At 36.4% G+C, this 22718-nt stretch overlaps 1 protein-coding gene across 1 annotated transcript; it reads right to left on the bottom strand.

The window, feature by feature from the left end:
• Window positions 1-286: 286 nt before the first annotated feature.
• rb1cc1 (RB1-inducible coiled-coil 1) lies at window positions 287-20900 on the bottom strand. Its single transcript, XM_081353243.1, has 23 exons — window positions 20559-20900; window positions 18807-18938; window positions 15701-15827; window positions 15028-15198; window positions 14549-14751; window positions 13654-14080; window positions 12392-12562; window positions 11857-12041; window positions 11498-11684; window positions 11184-11265; window positions 10991-11055; window positions 10801-10904; window positions 10479-10605; window positions 8067-10003; window positions 5943-6120; window positions 5589-5697; window positions 5058-5340; window positions 3863-3914; window positions 3722-3769; window positions 2630-2688; window positions 2419-2546; window positions 2005-2075; window positions 287-1569 (listed from the first exon to the last, which is right to left on the bottom strand). The coding sequence occupies exons 2-23, from the start codon at window positions 18875-18877 to the stop codon at window positions 1492-1494; spliced, it is 4863 nt and encodes a 1620-aa protein (XP_081209369.1). The 5' UTR covers window positions 18878-18938; window positions 20559-20900; the 3' UTR covers window positions 287-1491.
• Window positions 20901-22718: the final 1818 nt, after the last annotated feature.

Raw genomic sequence — 22718 nt, 5'->3', positions numbered from 1 at the left:
ATGGATCCCATTAATTCCTGACATGTATGGGCTTGTTTGCTATTCATTAGTTTAGTTGACACAATAGAGGCATAATTCTTTTAAAATCTTCCGTTTTGCTCGGTTGGAAGTGTTGCCAATGACTCAAGAGCATCAATAGGCGATGATTGCAAAACTTATGTAAACAAGTACTTACAATCATAGCGGTACACGCATTTGCAAAGGAGGAGAAAAAGAATTGGGGGCATATTTTTGGGTCTATAATCTTTGAATAAGGAAAAAAAAAAGTGTTTTCCACTCATAAAAGCACCATACACACAACTTTATCATTCTGCACAACAACCGGAGAACGGATGTTGATGGGAAACATCTTCAAGCATCAAGTCCAAAGCTTTATTGTACTTTGATTCGATAGATCAACAAAAAAGCCTTTAAATGTACTTTGGATACATGCATCTCTTCCCCAAAGGTATGACAAATAAAAAAATTAAATAAATGAAAACAATAAAAAGAAAACTACTTGCAATATACTTGTCAGGACACAATCTATGGCAAAATAAAGTTGTTTGATTTTACTTGCACTTCTCAAAGAACGTGTCCCAAAACGGACGCAGTGGGTAATGCAATCTACTGCGAGGAGTTTGGGATCAAACCTTTATTGTTTTGAAAATTCTAAATTCTTTTACAATACAGTCATTTTTTTGTATTTTTTTTGTTACTGGTGTGATCTGATGAATAATATACAATGTTGTCGTTAAATTCAATAAAGACACACATTCACAAACATGAAATATTACTTTCTATTTTTCAACATCCTACAACAGAGGGAAGATATGTGCTGCTTTCCTTTAGACGCTTGTTTTCAACAGCACAAACGCCTCCCTTTTGAATCTACGAAAACGTCGTCTTTTTTTCCGAAAGTGCATCTGATGGATTGCGAGGCCTCTGCGCCAGGTAGTCCAAATGTACGTCATAATAATAAACAGGCGGGTCATACTGTGCTGCGAGTAACAATCAGCAGGTTTTTACTGATACCTCCGACTACAACGCATATCCAGAAGTAAATTAAAGAAAATATTATCTATATGCATGCCATGACCATTCCTCTGGTAACATTTACAATAAATTTATATTTTCATAACCTTCTGAAGCAAGTAAGCTGACTGTGATAGTGCCCCCCCCCCGACCATAATATTAATGATGAACTAATATGTAACATCCAAATACATTTTGTTCATTTTACAGGCTTGTTGTGATGGCTTTGGAGCCATCATCGCACGTGAGGGCAATGCCCCGATAAACTTAGAATCATTTGGTCCACATTTACAAATCCTCTGCATATAAAAAATTAGATAAAACGATTTGCAATTGCAACAGAGGCAAAAAATAAAAGGGGGTGAAATGGTTTTGTCTTCTGATGTGACAAAACAAAAAATCAAGGATGAGCGAGTTTGCTTAAAAAAGCAATAAAAACATACTGCGCTTATTACAATATGATACATTTTTACACGATTACACTTTCTTGTTCCATGGCACGGCCTTTACTCTGTAGAATTTGGTGCCGAGAGGAACTTTGAACCGGTTTTGGGCCTGGAGACAGACAATAACAAAAGAGACACGTTCAAAGTATGTATTAAAAAAATAAATAAATCACAAAATCAATCAATCAATCAATAAATAGATAATTTAATATAAGTGCCTACAGTAATATTAAGACACTGGTTTTGAAAACACAATTAACTTTAAAATGCAAAACAAAATTAAATTCACAATTTTAAATCAGCATGCACTCTTTTAAGTATCTTCAAATGTTTTAATTGTTTTAATATTTACGTCTCAAATATAACCAATATTAACCAAAAACAGGAAAAATGGGCTAAAAGGAAGTTATATTATGAGAGTGAAAGATTACCAAAATTAGTCATAATTATTTGTAAAGTAAAAAATAAAAGTAAAATGAAATGAAATTGTACAAAAAAACTCCATTTAGAGCAGTTGCATAAATAATAAAATAATACTGGTTACCTTTTTAGCTTGGCAATATTCCTTCTCCATGACTTTTCCTAAAACCCACGGCCGTCTTGTTGCTCCTGTCGCTAAAATGAAAAAATAAATAAAAATTATTATTGCTATACGATATAAAAAGGTGCTTTATGTAAAATACTAAAACAAAACACTTTATCAGGAATAAAACACTTCCTCTTTTTATGTCATCATTCATGTCAAACTGGAACATTTTAAAAAACATTTCAATCTACAAACGCAATGATACATAAATGTAAATAATTAATAAATTATAAGAAATAAGTTAACATACTTGTGGAACAGCAATGAAAGAATATGGTAAATGCAAAACCATCTTGTTGGAGCAAAATTGTTTCAAATATGTAAAATCGAATTTATTTCCTTAATTAAGTATTCCTGTCGTGTGTGACTGACCTGGTTTGAGGTCCAGTGCAGTGAGGGACTCTGAGTGGAGGAAATAAAGGGTGGGACCAACAGTGAAGAGAACGTAATTATCGTGCCTCTCGTCCAGGATTATGAGAACCAAGTCGCCCACCTGAAAACTACAAAAGGAGGGGTTTTCAAATGAGGTGGACGGGTAAAATAGCAGTTCAGATCATTAACGCTAATATCCAAAAATGCTTACTCTCGAATGGCGATTTTCTCCGAGTGCCGTGACGACACGGACGACATACTCTGTGACATCTGTAAAACAAAATTGTTAGAAGATTCTGTTGATATTTACACTAGTAACCATTTGTCATGCTGCTTACATACACACTGCAATCACAAAATAAAACTGCATGCATTATATTGCAAAAAATCTATATTGGTTCAATGTAATGTTGAATCTCATAAATGCTTCCAGTGATTTTGTGCCTAAAACAAATGTATGTGTGCCATCTAGTGGTAAGGAGTAGAACAGTCCATTAAATAGCATGCATTGGTAGTAAATACTTATAACACAACAGACAAAGACTAAAATGAGTGCAACATAGATACATAATAAAAAAGAAATGAGGGATTTAAACATGTCTGTATTTGTTTAATTTCGAGCTTGTTTGTAAATGAGCTGAAATTCAGTCCCAGCTCAATTACACAGGCACATTTCAGAGTTGTTATTCATCTTGTGAATCTGCCCCGAGCTGTCAGGACTCAGGAAAGTGTGGGTTACGTGTCTCATAAGATGTCTCTCACGGCCAATAAGACGGCGATTGTAATTTTCCTAAAGAGATTAAACCTATTTGGAGAAATAGTCCCAGGGGAAATGTTATTAAATTATATCAAAGAGTCTCATGTTGTAATTAACTTCTGATAATGTGCGAGTTGCTACTATAATAACAACAGCAACATAGTGTAAATGAACTATAAAGTAATTCCAGAATATCTACAGTATTTTGCTTATAGATAGATATAAAAATATCTAATATAAAGAAAGAAATGTATTTATATATATATTTTTAAATTCTTCAACATAATATAACTGTTCATGTGTCAGTCGCGGACCTGCTTTAATTGAGTGTGCATTGTTAAATTTAACGTCACTAATTACTGCTTTTAATTGACTGTTCAAGTGGTCAATTATAAACTGAGATCAAGCACAAAGGACCCAAATCAAATGATCAATTTAAAAGATGTTAAATGATATTCTCATACAATTAACACATTTAGATGAAATATAAGAGCCAAAGCAAGCACAAAAATGTGAACACACACAAATAAAAAAATATATATTTACCAATCTTTGACTAAGTCTCTTGTTCTCTTCCTCCTTCATATGTAAGGTCTGAAACAATAATAAATAATTGCATATAATAATATATTTAATAAATGTAATTTTTAAAGCCTGTCAATATATGTACATGTGAAAATACATTACCCTTTCCAACATCAGTATGCGCTGTTTCTCTTCAGATAGCAAGGAGTTGTCACTGAAACAAAATACACAAAGTAAATTCACAGTTCACTAACTCGTCAAAACTTAAACATATTCTCAAAGCCAATAAAATGACAGAGCAAGCAACTTCATGACTGCGGTCAGACCAAAAACATAATTTCTTGTTCATAAACGGAAACTGCTGAAGATTCCTCACCTACAGCAATCGCTCGACTCGCATCTCTCCTCTTCTATCTGATCTACTCTGCTTTCCTGTCATGGTCTTGCCCCTCTCCTACAATATATCCTCCTTGCATACTTTTAAATCTCAAGTAAAAGTGAATGATTTATAACAATTGTTTAGTTAGTAATGTATATAGATAGCCTGATTATCTGACAAACTCCATTCTGTTGTTTCCATTTTTTTTTTTCCAGACATATATATATATATATATATATATATATATATATATATATATATATATATATATATATATATATATATATATATATATATATATATATATATATTTATTTATTTATATGTACATACATACATACACATATTTTATTACATCTATTATGCATTATTATTACATTAAAAAAAACACTAATTATGTTCAAAACTAGCATCTAGCACAATAAAGTTTTACTTCACTTATACCATATTTTATAAAAATATCAGAACAAATGAGCTGAGGAAATGTTTGTTTGTTTTTACATGCAAGTGTGTGTGTATTTTTGGACATAATAAAAAAAAATCAACTTGATCTTTCTTTGTAATTATTCCTAAACTTTTAAACTCTGACAAACTGCATCCAAGCAAAACTTTGACTGTTGCAACAAGAGAAAGCAAAATCACATGTATTGTTGAAGCTTATTCAGCTTATAATGTTGTGCAGTATTTTTAGCATTTTATTATTTACTGAGCAATGGTGTGGTTTGTGTTTTACAGTGATGAATGCCACTGAGTAAGATGCTAGGACAAAAAATAAAAACAAAAACAGTCTGTTGTACTGCTAGTATAAAATGAATAATTTCAAACCAACTTCTAGATCATTTTAATGACATACACTCTGTCTGCTGTTGTAGCCAGTTTGTTGAAGTTAAGTGTGGTAGTTGAGTTTTTCAGGGTTCAGGGTTTATAATTTTAGCTCTAGTATGAATGTCACATGTGCACGTCAGCACAGATGCTTACTGCACTGTCATCATGCTGGCCTCCACAGCTGACTCCACCCTCTCCTCATCCTTGAAAGCAGCCATGAGCGCCAATCTCTCTGGGTCAGGGGTGGAGGGCGACAGAACTTCTGTGTGGGCGGGGCCACAGGCACCGTGAGCCTCCGTGATGACAGGGATGGGATTGGGCGGAAAGAAGGATGAAGAGACGAGGACGGTGCTTCGCAGACGGTTGAGTTCCTCCTCCATCTGTTTCTTCTCTTGAAGGATGGTGGCGCGGTCCTCAGAGAGTGTTTCAATCAGGCCTTCAGGGAAACAACAAAACACAGAGGGCAACGATCATGAGAATATTTACTGGCCTCATTGATCATTTCAGTGCAGTTTGGTAACAGATCTAAAAAACAAGTGGAAATTCGTCCAAATCATATGATAAAAATATATATTTTTTTATACTTTATCTTTAATTTCTGTGCAGTTTGGTAACAGATCTTTGAAAAAACAAAACAAGTGGAAATTCTTCCAAGTGATGTGATTAAAACAAAATATTTTATACCTTTATCTTTCTCTTGTTGCTGCAACACGTTTTTGAGCTTCTCTGTGAGATCATTGATGATTTGTTCTTTCTTGAGTTTCTCCCGAGTCAGAACTGTATTGAAGTTCGTCTAGGAGAGAACACCACATTGAAACAAGCTATTTTCAGGGCACATTGATACTATATTAAGGACAAAACATTATTAGGTCAAAAAAGTTACAGGGATCAACAATACCAACATATTTAGGGAGTTTTTTAAGGGAGTTTTTTTTATTCTACTTGTCCTGCCGATTTACACCGACCCACAACGCAACTTAGCAATTCAAATGGAGCTAATGGCAAAATTCCTGTAGTTCAAATCTTCTTATTGCTAACCTGCTGTTCAGCAATGAGTGAGGTCTTCAGGTTCTGCATCTCCTCATTTTTTACGCGTTCCAGGATCTCTAGTTGGGCCAAGAGCGATGCCCTCTCCTCGGTCCACTGGCCACTCTCTAGTGACAATGTAGCGCCGGCCTCCACACCAGCCTCTGACTGCTCAACAGAAGCTGCCACTCTGAAACACAGAATCAGCCGTGAGAATCAACTTGGCTTTGCATTCATTACCACTAAGAAGTCAATTAGCTGATGCTTCCTTCTAAATAAAAACACACAATGCAAATTCAAAAGCTGAGCAAGTTGTTACATATTTTTTCAGTAAATCTGGCATCAATTTGGTGTCTTTCTAGAGCTCTGAAGGTTGTTTCTTGCAGGGTTTGAACCTACGCTACAACCTTTCATTACTAGCTTGGACAATTATATTATAGAGTGCCATACCCACTTTTTCTAAAGAGTTTCTTGTTGGTCACCAGAATAAATAAATAAATAAATAAATAATCAAAAACCTCCAATTTACTGGGATTGGTATAAGACTTGGACACAAATCTGTTTTCTGTTTTTAATTAATCCCTACTTCACTGGCACATGTAACAGGGTTATCATATTTCTCGCTAATTTCTACTTAAGAAATGTTTTAATGAAATGGTCACAGTTTTTGTTCATTCTTTTTGATGTGCTAATTATTCACAAGGGTGAATGAAATCAGAAAGAGAAAGTGAATGCATGTTTCCAGTGTGTTTAATTAACAGTAAAGTTAGAAGTAGAAGCTTTAATTTGAATGGACTAGAGCAGCATTGTTTCAGTGTCATTTTATTTGTCCTCAGCAGATGCTTTCCTCATACAAATGTGCAAGATTTATTGAGTTCTTCATGACCAAATCAACAAGAAAGTGACATTGTTATCAAAAGAACCAAGAGAACAACTAAAACCATGTAAAAAACACAATTTCATATATATTTTTAAACAAAACGTGAGGAATATTTGCTTTTGCAAAACTGCTAAGATGTTCTGGGTGGTTTCCCAAGTAAAAATAGCCAAACCAAAATTTTGGGGCCCTAGATACTCTACCGTTCAAAAGTTTGAGTCCAATAAGATTTGATCATTTTATTCAGAAAGGATGCATTAAGTAGCTCAAAAGTGACAGTAAAGACATTTATGATGTTTCAAAAGATTTACGTTTCAAATAAATGCTGTTATTTGTTTTGTTTTTTCATTTCAAAGAATCCTGAACAAATCCTGAAGTTTCTTGAGCAGCAATCAGCATATTATAATGATTTCTGTCAGATCATATGACACTGAAGACTGGAGTAATGATGCTGAAAATTCTGCTTTGCCATCACAGGAATAAATTACATTTTAAAACATATTCATATAGAAAACGCCTATTTTAAATTGTAATATTAATTCACAATATTAAAATTTGTACTGTATTTTTGATCAAATAAATGTTACCAACCCCAAACTTTTTAACGGTAGTGTATTTCGCAGATCACTCCTTCAAAGTAAGGCTAATAATTAAATAAAGCTAAAATAATTGCCCATTTTATCATCCATTAGCCAAAAGTCTTTTCGCTTGGGAAATGTAACACAATTTGAGGTTTGACTGATGCACAAAATGGACAGGACAGGTTGCACACATAAGCGTAATATTACTGAATTACTAACTTTATTCAAAAATGAAAATTGTCATAATTTACTTAACCTCATGTTGTTACAAACCTGTATGACTTTCTTTCTTAAGGGGAACATAAAAGGACATATACGGAAAAATCTATTTTTGTCCATATAATGAAAGTCTGTGGAGTCTGAAACACTGAACCCCATTGACTTTGTTGTATGGACAAAAAAAAGACTAAAGAAAGAAGTATCTCCTTTTGTGTTCCCCTAAAAGAAAGAAAAACAAACAAGTTTGGAATGAGTTTTCTATTCCTTTAGGATCAAAGGTTTGCTGAAATCCCTAAGCCTAAGTATGAGCAATATTACTAGTGATTAAGCGCCACTTATAACTTAACATCTATCCTTCTAGTAAACTGTGCTTTAAAATTGAATCTTAGAATGATTTTGTCAGAGACTGTCCGTTTCGAATACTTGTGGAACAAGATGGAAGCTTTTGATTTTACTTACATGTCAGTGGATTGTCTGTCTTTTAGCTGATTTTCAAGTAGATCAATTGCTCCTAACAGTCTTGTCTCAGTCTCCTCTTTTTGGAGTTGAAAGTCTCTTAAGGCCTCTTGTATTGCAGCTTTGACTGCCTCCTCTTTCTCCTTCTCTGCCCTCTGCAGGGCCTCCACCCTCTCCTGCTCCAGTCTTCCTGACAATAGTGAGTTTTCCGCCTGCAGGTCTCCAATAACAGTCTGTAGGTCTTGCTCTTTCTCTTGGAAAGCCCTCTGCTCATCCTGCTTTTCCCTCTGTAAGGCAGCAAGCAGGTCCTGATGATCATGCTGGATCTTCTGGACGCGTTCCTCGCAGTCTTTCTCTGCATCCTGCGACTTCTGCTTGAGCGCTGAAAACTCGTGGCGGAGCAGGGTGCTCTCCTCTTCGTGCCGATCAACGAGTTCAGAGATGCAGTGGTCCTTCTCCAACCTCATGAGCGCTCGGAGCTCAGCCAGGCCCACCTCATAATCTTCGTTCTTCTGCTGGAGCTGCTGGTTTAACTTGTCGATCTGCATCTGCAAGGTGGTTGTTTGGGTAGTAAGCTCCGATTTCAAAACCTCTTCTTGGGTGCTTTTGGCCTCCTCGTATTGGAGTCTCATGTCCTCCATTTCGGCCTCTTTAAGAGCCATCTCGACTTCCAGTTTGCAGCGGGCATCTGCAAGTTCTGTAATACGAGCCTCCAAGTCTTTTGAGCGTCCCTCGCGCTCCTTGAGTTCGGCAGAATGGGAATCCATCAGATCTCTTAGTTTCACCAGGTTCTCCTGGACAAGTTTATCAAGCGCAGTTTCTTTTTCCAGTCTGAAAGATTGCAACACTGCTTCATGTTGTTGGTTCAACCGTGTCTCCAGTTCTTGAAGGTGCACCTTCTCTGCATTCTCCATCTCCAGTCTGATTTTCTGTTGGCCATGCTCGATCTCAAAGTGCAGGTTCTCCAATTGCCTAGCAAGTCCGTCCTTGGACAGCAGTGTATCTTTCAGTTCTTCACTTTGCTTCAAAATCTTCTCCTCAAGGTCCTGCACAGTTTGCTTGTGAAGATCTTGCAGTTCTTGCATAGAACGCTCCCTCTCACTCTCCAGTTGTGATATTTCCTTCTCCTTACGCTCCACAAGCCCCTCCAATTCCAGCATTGCTCTCTGGACATCTTGGACAATCTTCCGATTGCCTTCTAGCTCTTCCGTGAGAGCAAGTATCTGCTTTTCATGATCGTCCTTCAAACTCTGAAGATTGGATTGTTGCGTTTCTCTTAGTTTCTCCTCGTGACAGTATTTGACACTGTTGAGTGCGTTTCGGACCTCAATGGTCATAGTTTTCAGGGTGAATCCAAAGTCTCGTTGCTCCTTCAGAACAAGACCTCTAAAGTGGTAAAGGTCTTCTTTAACTTTCCTCAAACTGTTCTTGGATTCTTCTGCAGCGGAACGGTACCTGTCTGCTGATAGCTTAAGAGCTGTGATCTTTGAGTTTTCCCTCTCAAGGGTAGTAGTGTCCTGGATACGCTTGCTATCGATTGCATTAATAACAGAGGAGTAAAGAGACTCCACCATCATCTCTGGGCTTGTAGGATCACTGATGGGATTAGGTGACATCAAGTTCTCCTCAATTACAAATTCATTAACAGCAGACATGAAGTCTGACTCTGGACTTTCTGCCAATGAGTCCAAGTCCAAAGAGCCTTGCTGTAATACAGGATCCATATTGGGGTGCCCAATGGTTTCAAAGTCAAAGGTCTGGGCATCTATGCTGTCGGGTGATAGGTCCTCCAGGGGACCAGGAAGCACCATGGGTTGGCAGTCCGGTGTTTTTAAAATGAGAGTGGACAAAGTTTTGGTGGAGGTAGAGGTGACAGCAGTTGTGCTTTCAGATCTGGGTGTTAATAAAGTGGATCTTTGAGCACTCTGGCTACAGGAAATCTACAAGGCCAAAGCAACAAGGTAAGATCATATGAAAATTCACATTGCTATAAAAGTCAAATTAGATTATATATTTTTTAAGTTGCAATGTAACGCAAGTAGCAACAAATGTTTTCTTCCGTACTGTGACATACATCCAAGTGAAACAATATCAAGAATGAAAAAATACAGGGAAGAAGGGGAATGTCCACTGCTTGTTGATTGAATGGAAGCAGATCGGAATGCAAGTTTGTAGTTGATTGTAAGAAAGGGAAGGGTTTAGGCAGAATCACCACAAAAAAGTCTGTCATTTCAGGTTGAGACATTCTGATTAAAAATTAAGAGCTCAAAAAAAAAGAAAGAAACATATGCATGGATGAATCACAGTAAGATAAAAAAAATATATTTTTTTTTAAATATGGTAAATTTGTATTTCATGACAACATCCAATATTTCAAACACATTTCAAAATTTAATTATTGTGAACACAAAGCACCTTTTGTTCATTTAGTAGGTCTGTGATAGTTTGTGACATCTCGTCCACACTCTGCGCAGCCTGAACCAGCTGATGGAGAACCTCAACATGATGGTTAAGAGGCTCAAAGTCACACAACGTGGGGACCCTGATGAAAAAAACAGGCATCAGACAAAGAACAACTAACACAGACCATCATTTAAGAGTTTTTAGCCATGATTGAAAGGTCAATGGCTGCAATAACACAGGAAAGAAAAGCATATTTGGCATATAAACAAATATGGTTGTGAAGTTACAACAGAGACATCAGTATTGTGACTGAAACCGAATAAGAGTTGTTTACCTGAGGTAAGGCTGAACTTCGGAAGGGCAACAGGATTTGAGATACTGCAGGTCATTCAGGGAAATATCTGGAAGCTCAAAATCAAACTTTCGAGGCCTTCGAGTCTAAACACAAAAACAAAGAAAACACTCATTAATGCTAAAAGACCATGAAGGGATCCTGAAAAATAAAAACAAGTTCAAAGACTCACGCAAAACGAAGAGGGTGGCCATGAGTCCAGTCCTCGAAACAACCGATTTCTGAGGAACGATTTCCCTAAAAGAAACAAAAACAGTGTTTTCAAAGCAATCTCCTCAAACAATATGACAATTAATTTGGACTCAGATATCAGTGTTTGTTCTCAAACTAAAAGAAGCCATATTAAATACCTAAAATTAACTTACTGAAGAGCTTGCCAAAGGTTTCCCTTTTTACTTTTTCTGCCTCATAGAGGTTTTTCCCATCTCTGACAAGAGCATTGGCCCACTAGAAGAAATAATAAATAAAACATTAACACAGCTAGCCCTTTTGTGAGAAATGACAATCAAATGTGCAGAAATCTTTTAAAACTAATAATAAAATATTATTATTAATTATTGTAATTATATTAGCTCATATTATCCACTCAGTATCTGTTCAACTTTGTAAATCATTTTATAACCCCATCTCTATAACAAAACATGCACTTAACCATCATGAATTAGTAGCTGACTCTTACTTGTCTGTAGTGTCCTATGAACATTTTGCGTCTGACCACCTCCGCTACGGCGAGACAGTACATCTGTGGCACAGTGCTGAGCGCTTCCACCACCCGTACACGCTCCAGCAGCTCTGTCAGCAGTCTCAGGAGAGCCTGCAGCTTCTCTCCATCCTGATCAGCGTGAAGCATCACGTAGCAGCACCATCTGATGGAGGAGACAACACAGTGCAGCTAGGAAATGCTTACAATTTATGTCATAAAAGTATCGTAGCTCTGAAAATTGCCAAAATCAAAGCCCAAACTATTTAGTGTTCTGGCCAAATTGAAAACAAACTGTTTAATTTGTTGTCCACAAAGAAGAAAAATGCTGCTCTTACTTGAGACGAACTTGAAGGTTGTTGGCGAGCTCCTGTTTGGCAGTGGTACACTTCTGCTTAATGTCAAGTAGCTTCCTGTGATTGGTCAGCATGATCATTAGCTGGTTGGCGTGACTCAGACACAGGTCAGGCAGCACCGAGGTGTCCTTCAGGTTTTCAGCCCTCTTCTGATTGGCAAGAAATCCCTAGTGGAAGGCAAAGGAGAAGACATGAGGAAGACAAGTCTCCTAAAAAAACATCCACACTGCCATTTTCAAGTGTTTTGCACAGCTTTGTAATAGAAACATGTGGCTAAAGTTTGTTTTGTCGATCTGTAACAATATAATACAGCTTTATAACAAGGCTGTTATTGAAGGATGGGGCAGCACCAACTACATTAGACCTGGCAGTAAACCCACAACCAGCAAAAGATTAAGTGTTGTAACTTGTAACTAATCATATACGTGGACTTCAGGGAAAGAATAAAGTGCACTTATGTGTAGAATATGTAGCCGGTAGGTTGCTTTTATAGACTATATAAATGAGATTTGCTTACCTGAGCAAGTTCCTTCTGTTCATTAACCAACTTTTTACAGCTTGCTATCATCTGGTCAAGCGCATACAATCTGTCCTCAAGACCTTTGATGGCCTTCATGTTCTGATTATCCAATTTGGTAATCGTCTCACGGCATTCAGTTAGAAAGGGTTGGATAATTCGTGGATCGAGCTGGAAGCATAAAGAATGAATTAAACAAATGAAAATGAGTGATCATGGACAGTAAAATAGTTCATGGTTACAATCCTGTGAAATGTGATGATGATGATGATGATGTACTTTACTGTTTAAAAGTTTGGTTTGGTAAGATTTTTAATGTTTTTGAAAGAAGTCTCTTATGCTCATCAAGGCTGCATTTATAAAAACAGTAACATTATGAAATATCATTACAACTTAAAATAACTGTTGTCTATGTTAATATATTTTAAAATGTAATTTATTCCTGTGATTAAAGCTGAATTTTCAGCATCATTACTCCAGTCTTCAGTGTCACATGATCCTTCAGAAATCAGTCTAATATGTTAATTTGCTGCTCAATTAACAGTTCTTATTGTCAATGTTGAAAACAGTTGTGCTGCCTAATATTCTTTATGGAAACCATGATAGGCTACATTTTTTCCAGGATTCTTTCAACAGAAAGTTCAAAAGAACAGCATTTATTTGTCTTTATTGTCAGTTTTGATTAATTTGATGCATCCTTGCTGAATTAAAAGTACTATTTCCTTTTTAAAAAATCCTACTGACCCCAAACTGTTGTATGTGATGTAGGAGTGATTGGTTCCACCACGAATTCCACTGTTAAACTCGATTATACATTATTTAAGTTGAAATAATGTGGCCTAATGGCTTCAACAGAAGCAAATACTATTGAATAACAACCTTGTAGCTCACAGTAGGGCTGTCTTTAAATGTTTGTAAGTTATCGTAAAAGATAATTTCCCTAGAAAATGAATGGAGTTTTTACTTCTGGAACCAACTGTTGCACTCTATTGCAAGGTTTTGTCGTCTTACTGATGTCAGACTATGTTTTTTTGCATTGTCTCCATGTTTCTTTGTAGTGCAAGCAATGTAAAGCATTCCTGGCCACTAATAGCTGTGCAAATATAAATAGCATAGCAAAATGACACTTTTCTATCATCACACGGTATATCATAATGACTGGCCACCTCAACACAATATAATGGTTGTTGCCGGTTACTTCACGGTAGCACTAGTTTACAGACCAAAACATTCACTCCCAATATGACTCGTCTATTACTCACCCTGTTGATCGAGTCAAAACACTTCCTCACTACCGACTCCACATCATTGGGTCTGTCCTGAACGTTGATCCAATCCAACAGTGTGACATTGAAACAGGGCATTGCTCCCCTCTCCGGAGACTCTTCCTCTTCCTGTAGAGCTTCTTTTAGACTACAGCTGCTCTTCAGTCTGTCCTGAGGAGATGAGGACGCCTGGGATGATGTTTCTCCTGAAGCAGAGACCGGCGAAGGTGTCTTTCGATTCTTCTGGCCGTCAGCGGGACGGAGGACAGCGGACTGGGTGGATGTTTCTCCTGCTTCATCATCCTCATCATCTGTGGTTCTTGGGTGAGGGGAGCAGGACTTCTCCAAGTTTTCTCTGTAGCTGTGCCGAGTCAAACACTCTAGCAGTGGAATCTTTGCCATGACCGAGACAGCAGTGCCAAGCCTGACGAATGACATTAAAATTAGTGATCTATATATCTCTCTTCACAAAATACACTACAGTTCAAAATGTTGGGGTCAGATTATTCAGTAAAGACTTATTAAATTGATCAAATGTGACAGTCAAGACATTTATTATGTTGCAAATCTCAAATAAATGCTGTTCATTTGAACTTTCAGTTCATAAAAGAATCCTGAAAAAAAAATGTATCACGGTTTCCACAAAAATATTAAGCTGTTCTCAAGATTAATAATAATAAGAACTGAGCACTTTTAAGACTGAAGAAATGATGCTGAAAGCTTTGATATCACAAGACTAAATTACATTTTAAAAAAAATCACATAGTAAACAGTTATTTAATAATGTAATAATGTTTTACAATATTATTGTTTTTATTGTATTTTTGACAAAAACATTTTTTTAATTTTAAACTTTTCTAAGATAAGAAGGTGGAGTCAAAGATGAACATACTTGGTGAGTTTTATTTTGATGTCTTCAAAATCCTGTTGGTAATTTGTGTAAGCAGTGTCGAATTTCAAGAGGAGTTTTTGATAGGACAGGGTGCAGTCGTCCAGGTTAGCCATGATGGCCGCCCATCCCTGGTGCTGAAGGTGTTCATCATGGACCAGACGCTCACAGAAAGAGCAAAGCTTCTTGGCAACCTCAAACATTTCCTAAAAAATGGCAAAATATCAGGCATTATGAGAGTCATATGCACACAAATGGAACAAAAGCTTCCATCGCTTGGGCGTTTGGGCGCTCTGTCATTTACAAAAAGGCATTGTTGCTTTGACTGTATTTGCATTTATTTTCTCAAATATAAGTCATGCTTAAACCTTAAATAAACATCACTGATATAACAGTGTGGATGAGCATAGATATGTAAAACCAGGCAAATATAGGAAGACAGGGGTTGGTCATTATAGGTCAGAATAGAAGTTGGCCTGTACCAGAGCCAGTTGAGTGCGGGAGGCGACAGTGTGAAAGACGGCAGGCATCATGAGGGACTCCTCCACCTTCAGCTCCATCTCATTCTCTATGGAGAAGGTGGTTTTGGGGATGGTTGGCGCTCGGTCACACAGGATCATCTCTTTGTTGAACAAGAAGATCGGGTTGGTGTCCTGAGGCAGCCAGAGACAAAAATCAATCAGCATTAAGGCATCACATTACTTCAAGAACCTCAATATTTCACAGCCAATTTAAATATACTGAAAGTGAAGTGAAGTGAAGGCCAAGTATGGCAATCCCCCTGGAGCAGTGGGCAGCCATTCACTACGGCGCTCGGGGAGCGATTGGAGATTAGATGCCTTGCTCAAGGGCACATCAGTTATTTCCTGCCGGTATTGAGAATCGAACCTGCGATTACAAGTCCGACTCTTTAACCATTAGGCCACAACTGCCCCTAAATTGAATTAATAATAACACAAGTATCACATTTACAACTTTTATAGAGCTTCTTTGTGATTTTTGGTTCTTGAAAGCATCAAACATTTTAGTAGTGTAATTTGTAGCAACGATTAATCATTTGACTATATTATTCATATATAATAACTAATATTACCCTCTAATCAAATGTTGAAGAGCAAAAATGCTGTTTTTTGTGTGATTTGGCTTGTTACTTACCGTTCCGGCGCTGTAGCTGCACACACGCCTCTCTGCCACCATACACTCCCCTCCATTGACCACCAGCACCTGGTGCTGGATTGCAATTTTATATTTGGCCTGGATGGCATGTTTAAGGTCCAAAACACTATAAAGAGCATGCAGCACAACACATTATACTTTTAGTGATCCAGTAAAACAAATCAGGATTCACTTTATAGACAAAACTCCAGACAAACAGAATATAGAGACATGACTAATACTGATGATGGAATTTATACTTTTTAAGAACGAATAACACTTATGTAATATAATAATAATAATTTACATTTGCACCTTAACCATCATAGCATTATCCAGGTAATTACACTGGAATAATGTAATCAATAAAGTATTTTGCATTTCTAAGTATCAACACAATACCATTATATTACATAGTATATTATTCAATATAATGCATTGTCTCATTTGCAAAATATATCAACATATGTAAATTATATGTAAATTCAGACAAACTCATTCAACTATTTTTAAGATGTTTAAGACAAAAATAAAGAGTAATAGGTTTACCATAAGGCTCTAAGTGTTAACATTAGATAATGCAATAGGTAACAGCCATCTTTGTTAGCATTCATTTCTATGAATTCTAATACGAATATACTTTAACAATAAAAGCTGCAAATGTTTACATTACTTTTGTTCATCTTGGAAACACAAATGAAGATATTTTTAATGAAATCTGAGAGAATTCTGTCCCTCCATTGACAGCTACGCAACTACCACTTTGACGCTTCAAAAAGTTCATAAAGAGACTGTAAAACTAATCTATATTAATTGAGCGGCTTTTCTGAGGAGATATGATCGCTCTATATGATGAACAGATTGAATTTAGGCTTTTATTCACATATAAACACTCATCAACTCACACACCAGTTGTGGTAAACGGACATACAGGAACATTTTTCATTCTCGCGTTACACAGCACGTTTGAGCTTCTGCAAGAACCAATGAGGTTTGTTCTTACACATCAAGCCGGATCGGTTGTGCTTCTGTTTATGCTCGCTTTAAATAAGTTAATAATGATAACAAGACTATTTATCATGGTGACTTATAAGTTATGGTACAGATGCTTTGTGGATTTGCACTTAAGACCAAACAGACAGTGAATAAGAGAGATCGACTGAGCATGTCCGATTACCTGCGTCTGTCTTTGAGGTCAAGTCATATATATTTGTGAAAAGGTTGCCGTGTCCAAGGAAAGCGTAATATTTGTCGTGTCATCCTTTTAATGTTTATGGGTATTTCCACAGCGCGAGGAAGCCGTGGGAAAATTGTCGTCACGTATTGAATCAATGCCATTGGTGTCTATTAAGTGAAGCATCAGCTTCAGTGTCAACCATGCGACGCATTGCTGGTCAGCTGAGCCTTGAAAAGTGGAGCTCAAAGTTGAAAAATAATGAATATCTTGTTTTAATATCTCTCTTTTAATGAATCAGCGTTTTTGAACGTGTTCGTTGAATGAACGGTTTAAAGGTAGGGTAGGTAGGATTTTTATAAAAAAAAAAATTCAAATTGGTTTAAACTGTCTTTATATACCAATACATAATTAAAATGTAAGTGCTCTGAAAAAGAGAGTATAAAAATCGAGTGACTGTAGACCTTTTAATCTGCAATAAACACAGCTCATTATTTCCATTCGGGACGAAACAATTGATTGGTTTGGGCGACTGTCACTCACTCTCGCAACCATGGCTACCACCCCGTTGCTAGATCTGCCCATATGCGCGCACCCGTTTGATTTGAGAGGCGCGGAACCTACGAAGAGTAAAATTATGGCAGAGAAAGAGCATTCAAAATTCAAAGCACCTGCATATGCAGTCAGCGAAGGCAAACAAGGCAAAAACGACTTCCTCGGACCCTGGTTGCCCGCACTCTTGAACGACCTCCTCTGCTTCGCCCTCGACCCCGGACCTGTCCTCGAACCGACGAAGCGGTACTTGTCTCCGGAGTGTAGTCCTCATTAGAGTCAACAATGTTTTCATGGAAATCATGGAAACTCGCAAAACACTGTATATGTTATGAATCTTAGACGAAATTCACCTTCATCACAGTGTAACTGATGGTAATGGAAAAACGTGTATCAGTGCAACCTGTTTTTAGCTTTGCCTTATAAATATAGCTTGTTACCGAATCAAACGAAGTATATTTTAAACTTTACCAGTATCGATATGCTAGCTTGATAGTGAGTACTAAAAGAAATCTTATTTGTCTATATTTATAGTGATAAAGTTAGGTATTTTATTACATGTGATTCTGACATGATGTCACTGCATGCGCTGCGCTCCTTCCTCTCCGCTCGTCTCAGGTAAATAAATGCGTCTTCCAGCTGAGCCTGAGTGTTTGGCGTTGCGCGTTCATCTGTTTTGGGGCGTGGCTTTGGAAGGAGCCCAGAAGGGAGGGGGTGGAGTGAATGGAAATAATTAGCTGTGTTTACAACAGTCGTGAGAGGTCTACAGACACTCGATTTTTATACTCTCTTTTTCAGAGTACTTACATTTTAATTATGTATTGGTATATAAAGACAGTTTAAACAAATTTGGAATGTTTTTTTTTTTAGAAAAATCCTACCTACCCTGCCTTTAATGACTCATTCAAAGACAGTCCGTTGACGTAACAATGCGTTTAAGTTTCAGTAACATTGAAAATGTCCTCATTTTTGTGCAAGCTGACCACATCGTAACACATATTTAGAAACAAATAAATCAAAATAAATCAAAATAAATAAATGGCGATAATACCACATATCGCGCTACTGAGCCACTCAAAATTACCACAAGGGACATTCCTTCACCGCGACTGTCAATAAAGGGACAGAAATCTTTAAAGTCTTACAGGTTTGGACTTTGGAACGACATGAGGTTGAGTAATTTTTGGGTGAACTAACCCTTTAAATATGTTAACATGTATAACCTTACTGAAGTTTTGTTAACAAATACTGTGAACAAGTTTGTCACATAATATGTTCTGTGAAACAGCACTACATCATGACTTCACATAAAACATATAGGTGAAAACAAATGAGGGCTTAAACATTCATTTTTTACTTAAAACCATTAAAATCTCTTACGTTTGGACAGCAAGTTCAGTGTCAAACGTTAATGTGCTTCCATTGTTGACTTGAAACACATACAGCTTCATGTTGAATTCTCCGCTGAGCCTGCCTCCAGCTTGATTTGTTCATCTAGTCAATTATGGCTGTCTGATCAAAAAGAAAGAAAATGCACACGATTCAAATCAAGTTTCATCAGAACTTACAAGTGATGATTTCCGGTTAAACATTTGAATTAACCTAAAATTATAATACATAAAAAAATACATACAATTTTAAAACACAAAAAAAGGTTAATAAAAGGTTTAAATGGTTATACCTATACCGCTCACAAAAAGTCCTGGTAGCAGGACACTTGGCACACTTTCACATATTTATTAATCATCATAAATTAGGTATCATTTGAAAGCTTAAACACTCAAAATTCATTCTATAAAAAACTTTTTTAAATCGGACATTGTGTTACAATGTAAATTGTACTTTAAAACCTTTTAGCCGGCTCAATTTTTGTGATAATAAACTTAAAATATGGCTTTGATTTTCTAGCCATTTTAGAGACCAAATTATTTTGTAAAATACATATTTTGTATAAAATAAAAAACACTGCTTTCAGTAAACTTCTATAACTTTTTTTAAAACTCAAACAATCTTCTTTAGGAGACTAACTCTTAGGTCTGTATCTCAAAGCATTTACAAAATACAACTTTATAAGTTCAGATGCTCATAAAATGGTTGTGCTAGTTAATCTGTACAAGCACACGTAACCTACAAGACATAGGCCTACTGTATCTAGCCCAACGTGACTGTTTCAGTAGATAACAAGCTGGAAAACCCCCAGATAACCAGCTAATCACTGTGATCAGGAATGTCATTCTATGCGGAGACAAATAATAACACTTTTCAGATTATTACATGGGCATTGCCTAAATCTCTGGGGTTGTTTGTGCTCTAAAATGTGGTTACTGAGATGTAAAACTGCACACAGATCAGCATGACCATGTGGCCCAAATATTCAGGCTGAGTCATGTTGTTCCCTGTGGGTAAACACCATCAACACAAGCTAAAAGATTCTTTGTGGCTTAATTCCCCATGAACGGGTGTAAAACTTTGACAGGGAAGCATTGTAACAACTCTTATTATGGATACAGGGAATAATAAGGCGAGTCTACCAGGAATAGCACATGGTTGGCGTGGACCACATGGATAACTAATGTCATTTAATGAAGGGGTAAACAAGCTGAAAAGTGCATAAAATATTGTTTTGGTCAAGTATATTGGGGATCACGATTTATATTAGTCTGTTTGTCACAACTTGTTATGTGTCAATATTGATTGACAGATTTCCCCTTAGGCGGGCAGTTGAAACCTTATCCTCAAAGTCAAAATATGACCTAAAACAAGACAAGTTTCCATAATAAGACTCTTTTAACAAACAAATGAGGGACTCCTGAAAGCTACAAGTCTTTGTTTTGTTGTTTCAAAGGCCCTGGTCATCATTTGAGGAGGGTGACAGTATGTCCAAATATCTCTTAAACCATCACCAGAACACCAAAACCTTCATCAATATCACATTACATGATGTCGAACCCACTAAACCTCGACTAAACCATAATTCGTCAAACTAGACCTGGTTTTGTTTACATTATCTAGTTATATTTAGTGCCACAATTCCGTATAAGTGACCATAACAGCCTCAAATTGTCCGTTTTTTTGCTTTTAAACTGCAACATCTACAATATAAGGAGCTGAATCAGTATCAGAAAGTCTTACCTGACCTGTCTTCAGTCCATTCTCTGCATTAAAGCAGATTAATAGGTTGTTTTTGGCTGAGATGTTGAGGTTTCTGTCAGCTAGAGGTTGAAGCTGTCGGGCTAACAGGCTAAAGCTCATCACTCCAAACTCGGGCCTTTATTTTTCATTCCCACAAAACGCACAAATTCATCCAGGATGAGATGGCATACATTCATTAGTGCTTCATCTTTCAAGACATGTATGTTAAGAGGGGTGGTAATAAGATGTGAGTTTTGTCATCGAGATTTTTTTCTCGCAGGATTGTGTAAGGATCCGCTAATGCTGTTTCTCCTGCTGCTGTGTTTTGTTATTGTCGTCACTGCGCAGCGAGGTGCATTCTGGGAAGGGCAACGGTCAGCAGTAACGCGCTGACCTGGGAACAGATTACACGCCTGGCATATGATTCGAACTGTTGCTAGAGTAACGAGGAAGCTGATCTGAAATCAGCCGCTTCTAGCAACTGGGTGTTCCTTTAATGACAAGGTGTGGGAACAATTAAGTTTAATAAAACGCTGCGAAGCATTTTTATAATATTTTAGACTTTAGACTTTATCAGTGTTGGGAGTAATGAACTGCTAAGTAATTAATTACTGTAATTTACTTTTAATTTAGTTTGTTAAAATTACTTTTCCCTTGCAAAAGTAAGGGATTAGTTATACTTTTTCTGTAATTAAATTACAGTCAATTCTGTTGTAATTGCATTAACCCTTTCATGCATGAATTATGATAACCTCAGTCATGATTTTTTTCCTATGTGTTTTTATTGCTCTTAGGGCATGAAAAACAAGAATTGATTTTTATTTTATTTTTTTACAAATTTTTCAAAGAGATCTTCAGATGTCCACTTGAGTGGACAGCATGCGGTTGGTTTAAACTGAAGATATACTGTATTAAATATAAGACAATAATCAAACACATAAAGTATGTGAATTTAACAAACTAATCAATGCGATTATATCAAATAATGTGAAAACTATAAAATATATACAAAAAATATAACTGCAAAATATTGCAATGGCTTCATACAACTTCATACAAGTTGCACTTCGCGTATCTATGATATCAGAACATGAGGACGTGATTCCATCAGAATTTTCTACAGCCTGTCAAGGTACAACTGTGGAAACCACTCAGATGCTCCCTCCAGTGCACCAGAGTATGGAGATTTACCCTTATTAGCTGATAATTCTGATTCTGTTCAAGATGGACATGCACATTTCTATCATAGCCCTCCTCTGAGAAAACCTAGCGATACGTTTTTTCAATCTCATCTGAAATGATCAGTGTTGGGGGTAACACATTACAAGTAACATGCATAACCCATTCAGATTACTTTTTTGATGTTACAAGTAAAGTAATGTGTTACAAGTAACATGCAGAATACTTTTTGATCTAACAAGTAATTAACTACACGTAATGTGCATTACCTAATCAGATTACTTTTTGATGTAACGAGTAAAGAAACGCATTACAAGTAACGTGCATTACGTAATCAGATTACTTTTTGATGTTATGAGTAAAAAAAACGCATTACAATAACGCACATTACATACAGTAATCAGATTACTTTTTGAAGTTATGAGAAAGGAAACGCATTACAAGTAACATGCATTATGTAATCAGATTACTTTTTGATGTTATGAGTAAAGAAACACATTAAAAGTAACATGCATTACGTAATCAGATTACTTTTTGATGTTATTAGTAAAAAAACGCATTACAATAACATGCATTATAAAATCAGATTACTTTTTGATCTAACAAGTAAAGTAATGCATTACAAGTGTCATACATTATGTAATCACATGACTTTTTTCAATGTCAATGAAAACTACATTTTAATAATACAAATACATTTATTTACAGTAGAAAAAGTCATTGCATATTAAGTTTTTAAGTTTTAAATTTCAAAAACAATATTGTAATCTCTGATGGAATCACGTCCTCATGTTCTGATATCAAAGATACGCGAAGTGCAACTTGTATGAAGTTGTATGAAGCCATTGCAATATTTTGCAGTTATATTCTTTGTATATATTTTATAGTTTTCACATTATTTGATATAATCGCATTGATTAGTTTGTTAAATTCACATACTTTATGTGTTTGATTATTGTCTTATATTTAATACAGTATATC

Source organism: Scardinius erythrophthalmus (assembly GCF_964197995.2).
Source record: "Scardinius erythrophthalmus genome assembly, chromosome: 22".
Taxonomy (NCBI): domain Eukaryota; kingdom Metazoa; phylum Chordata; class Actinopteri; order Cypriniformes; family Leuciscidae; genus Scardinius; species Scardinius erythrophthalmus.
This window is presented reverse-complemented; position numbering and strand designations above follow the sequence as displayed.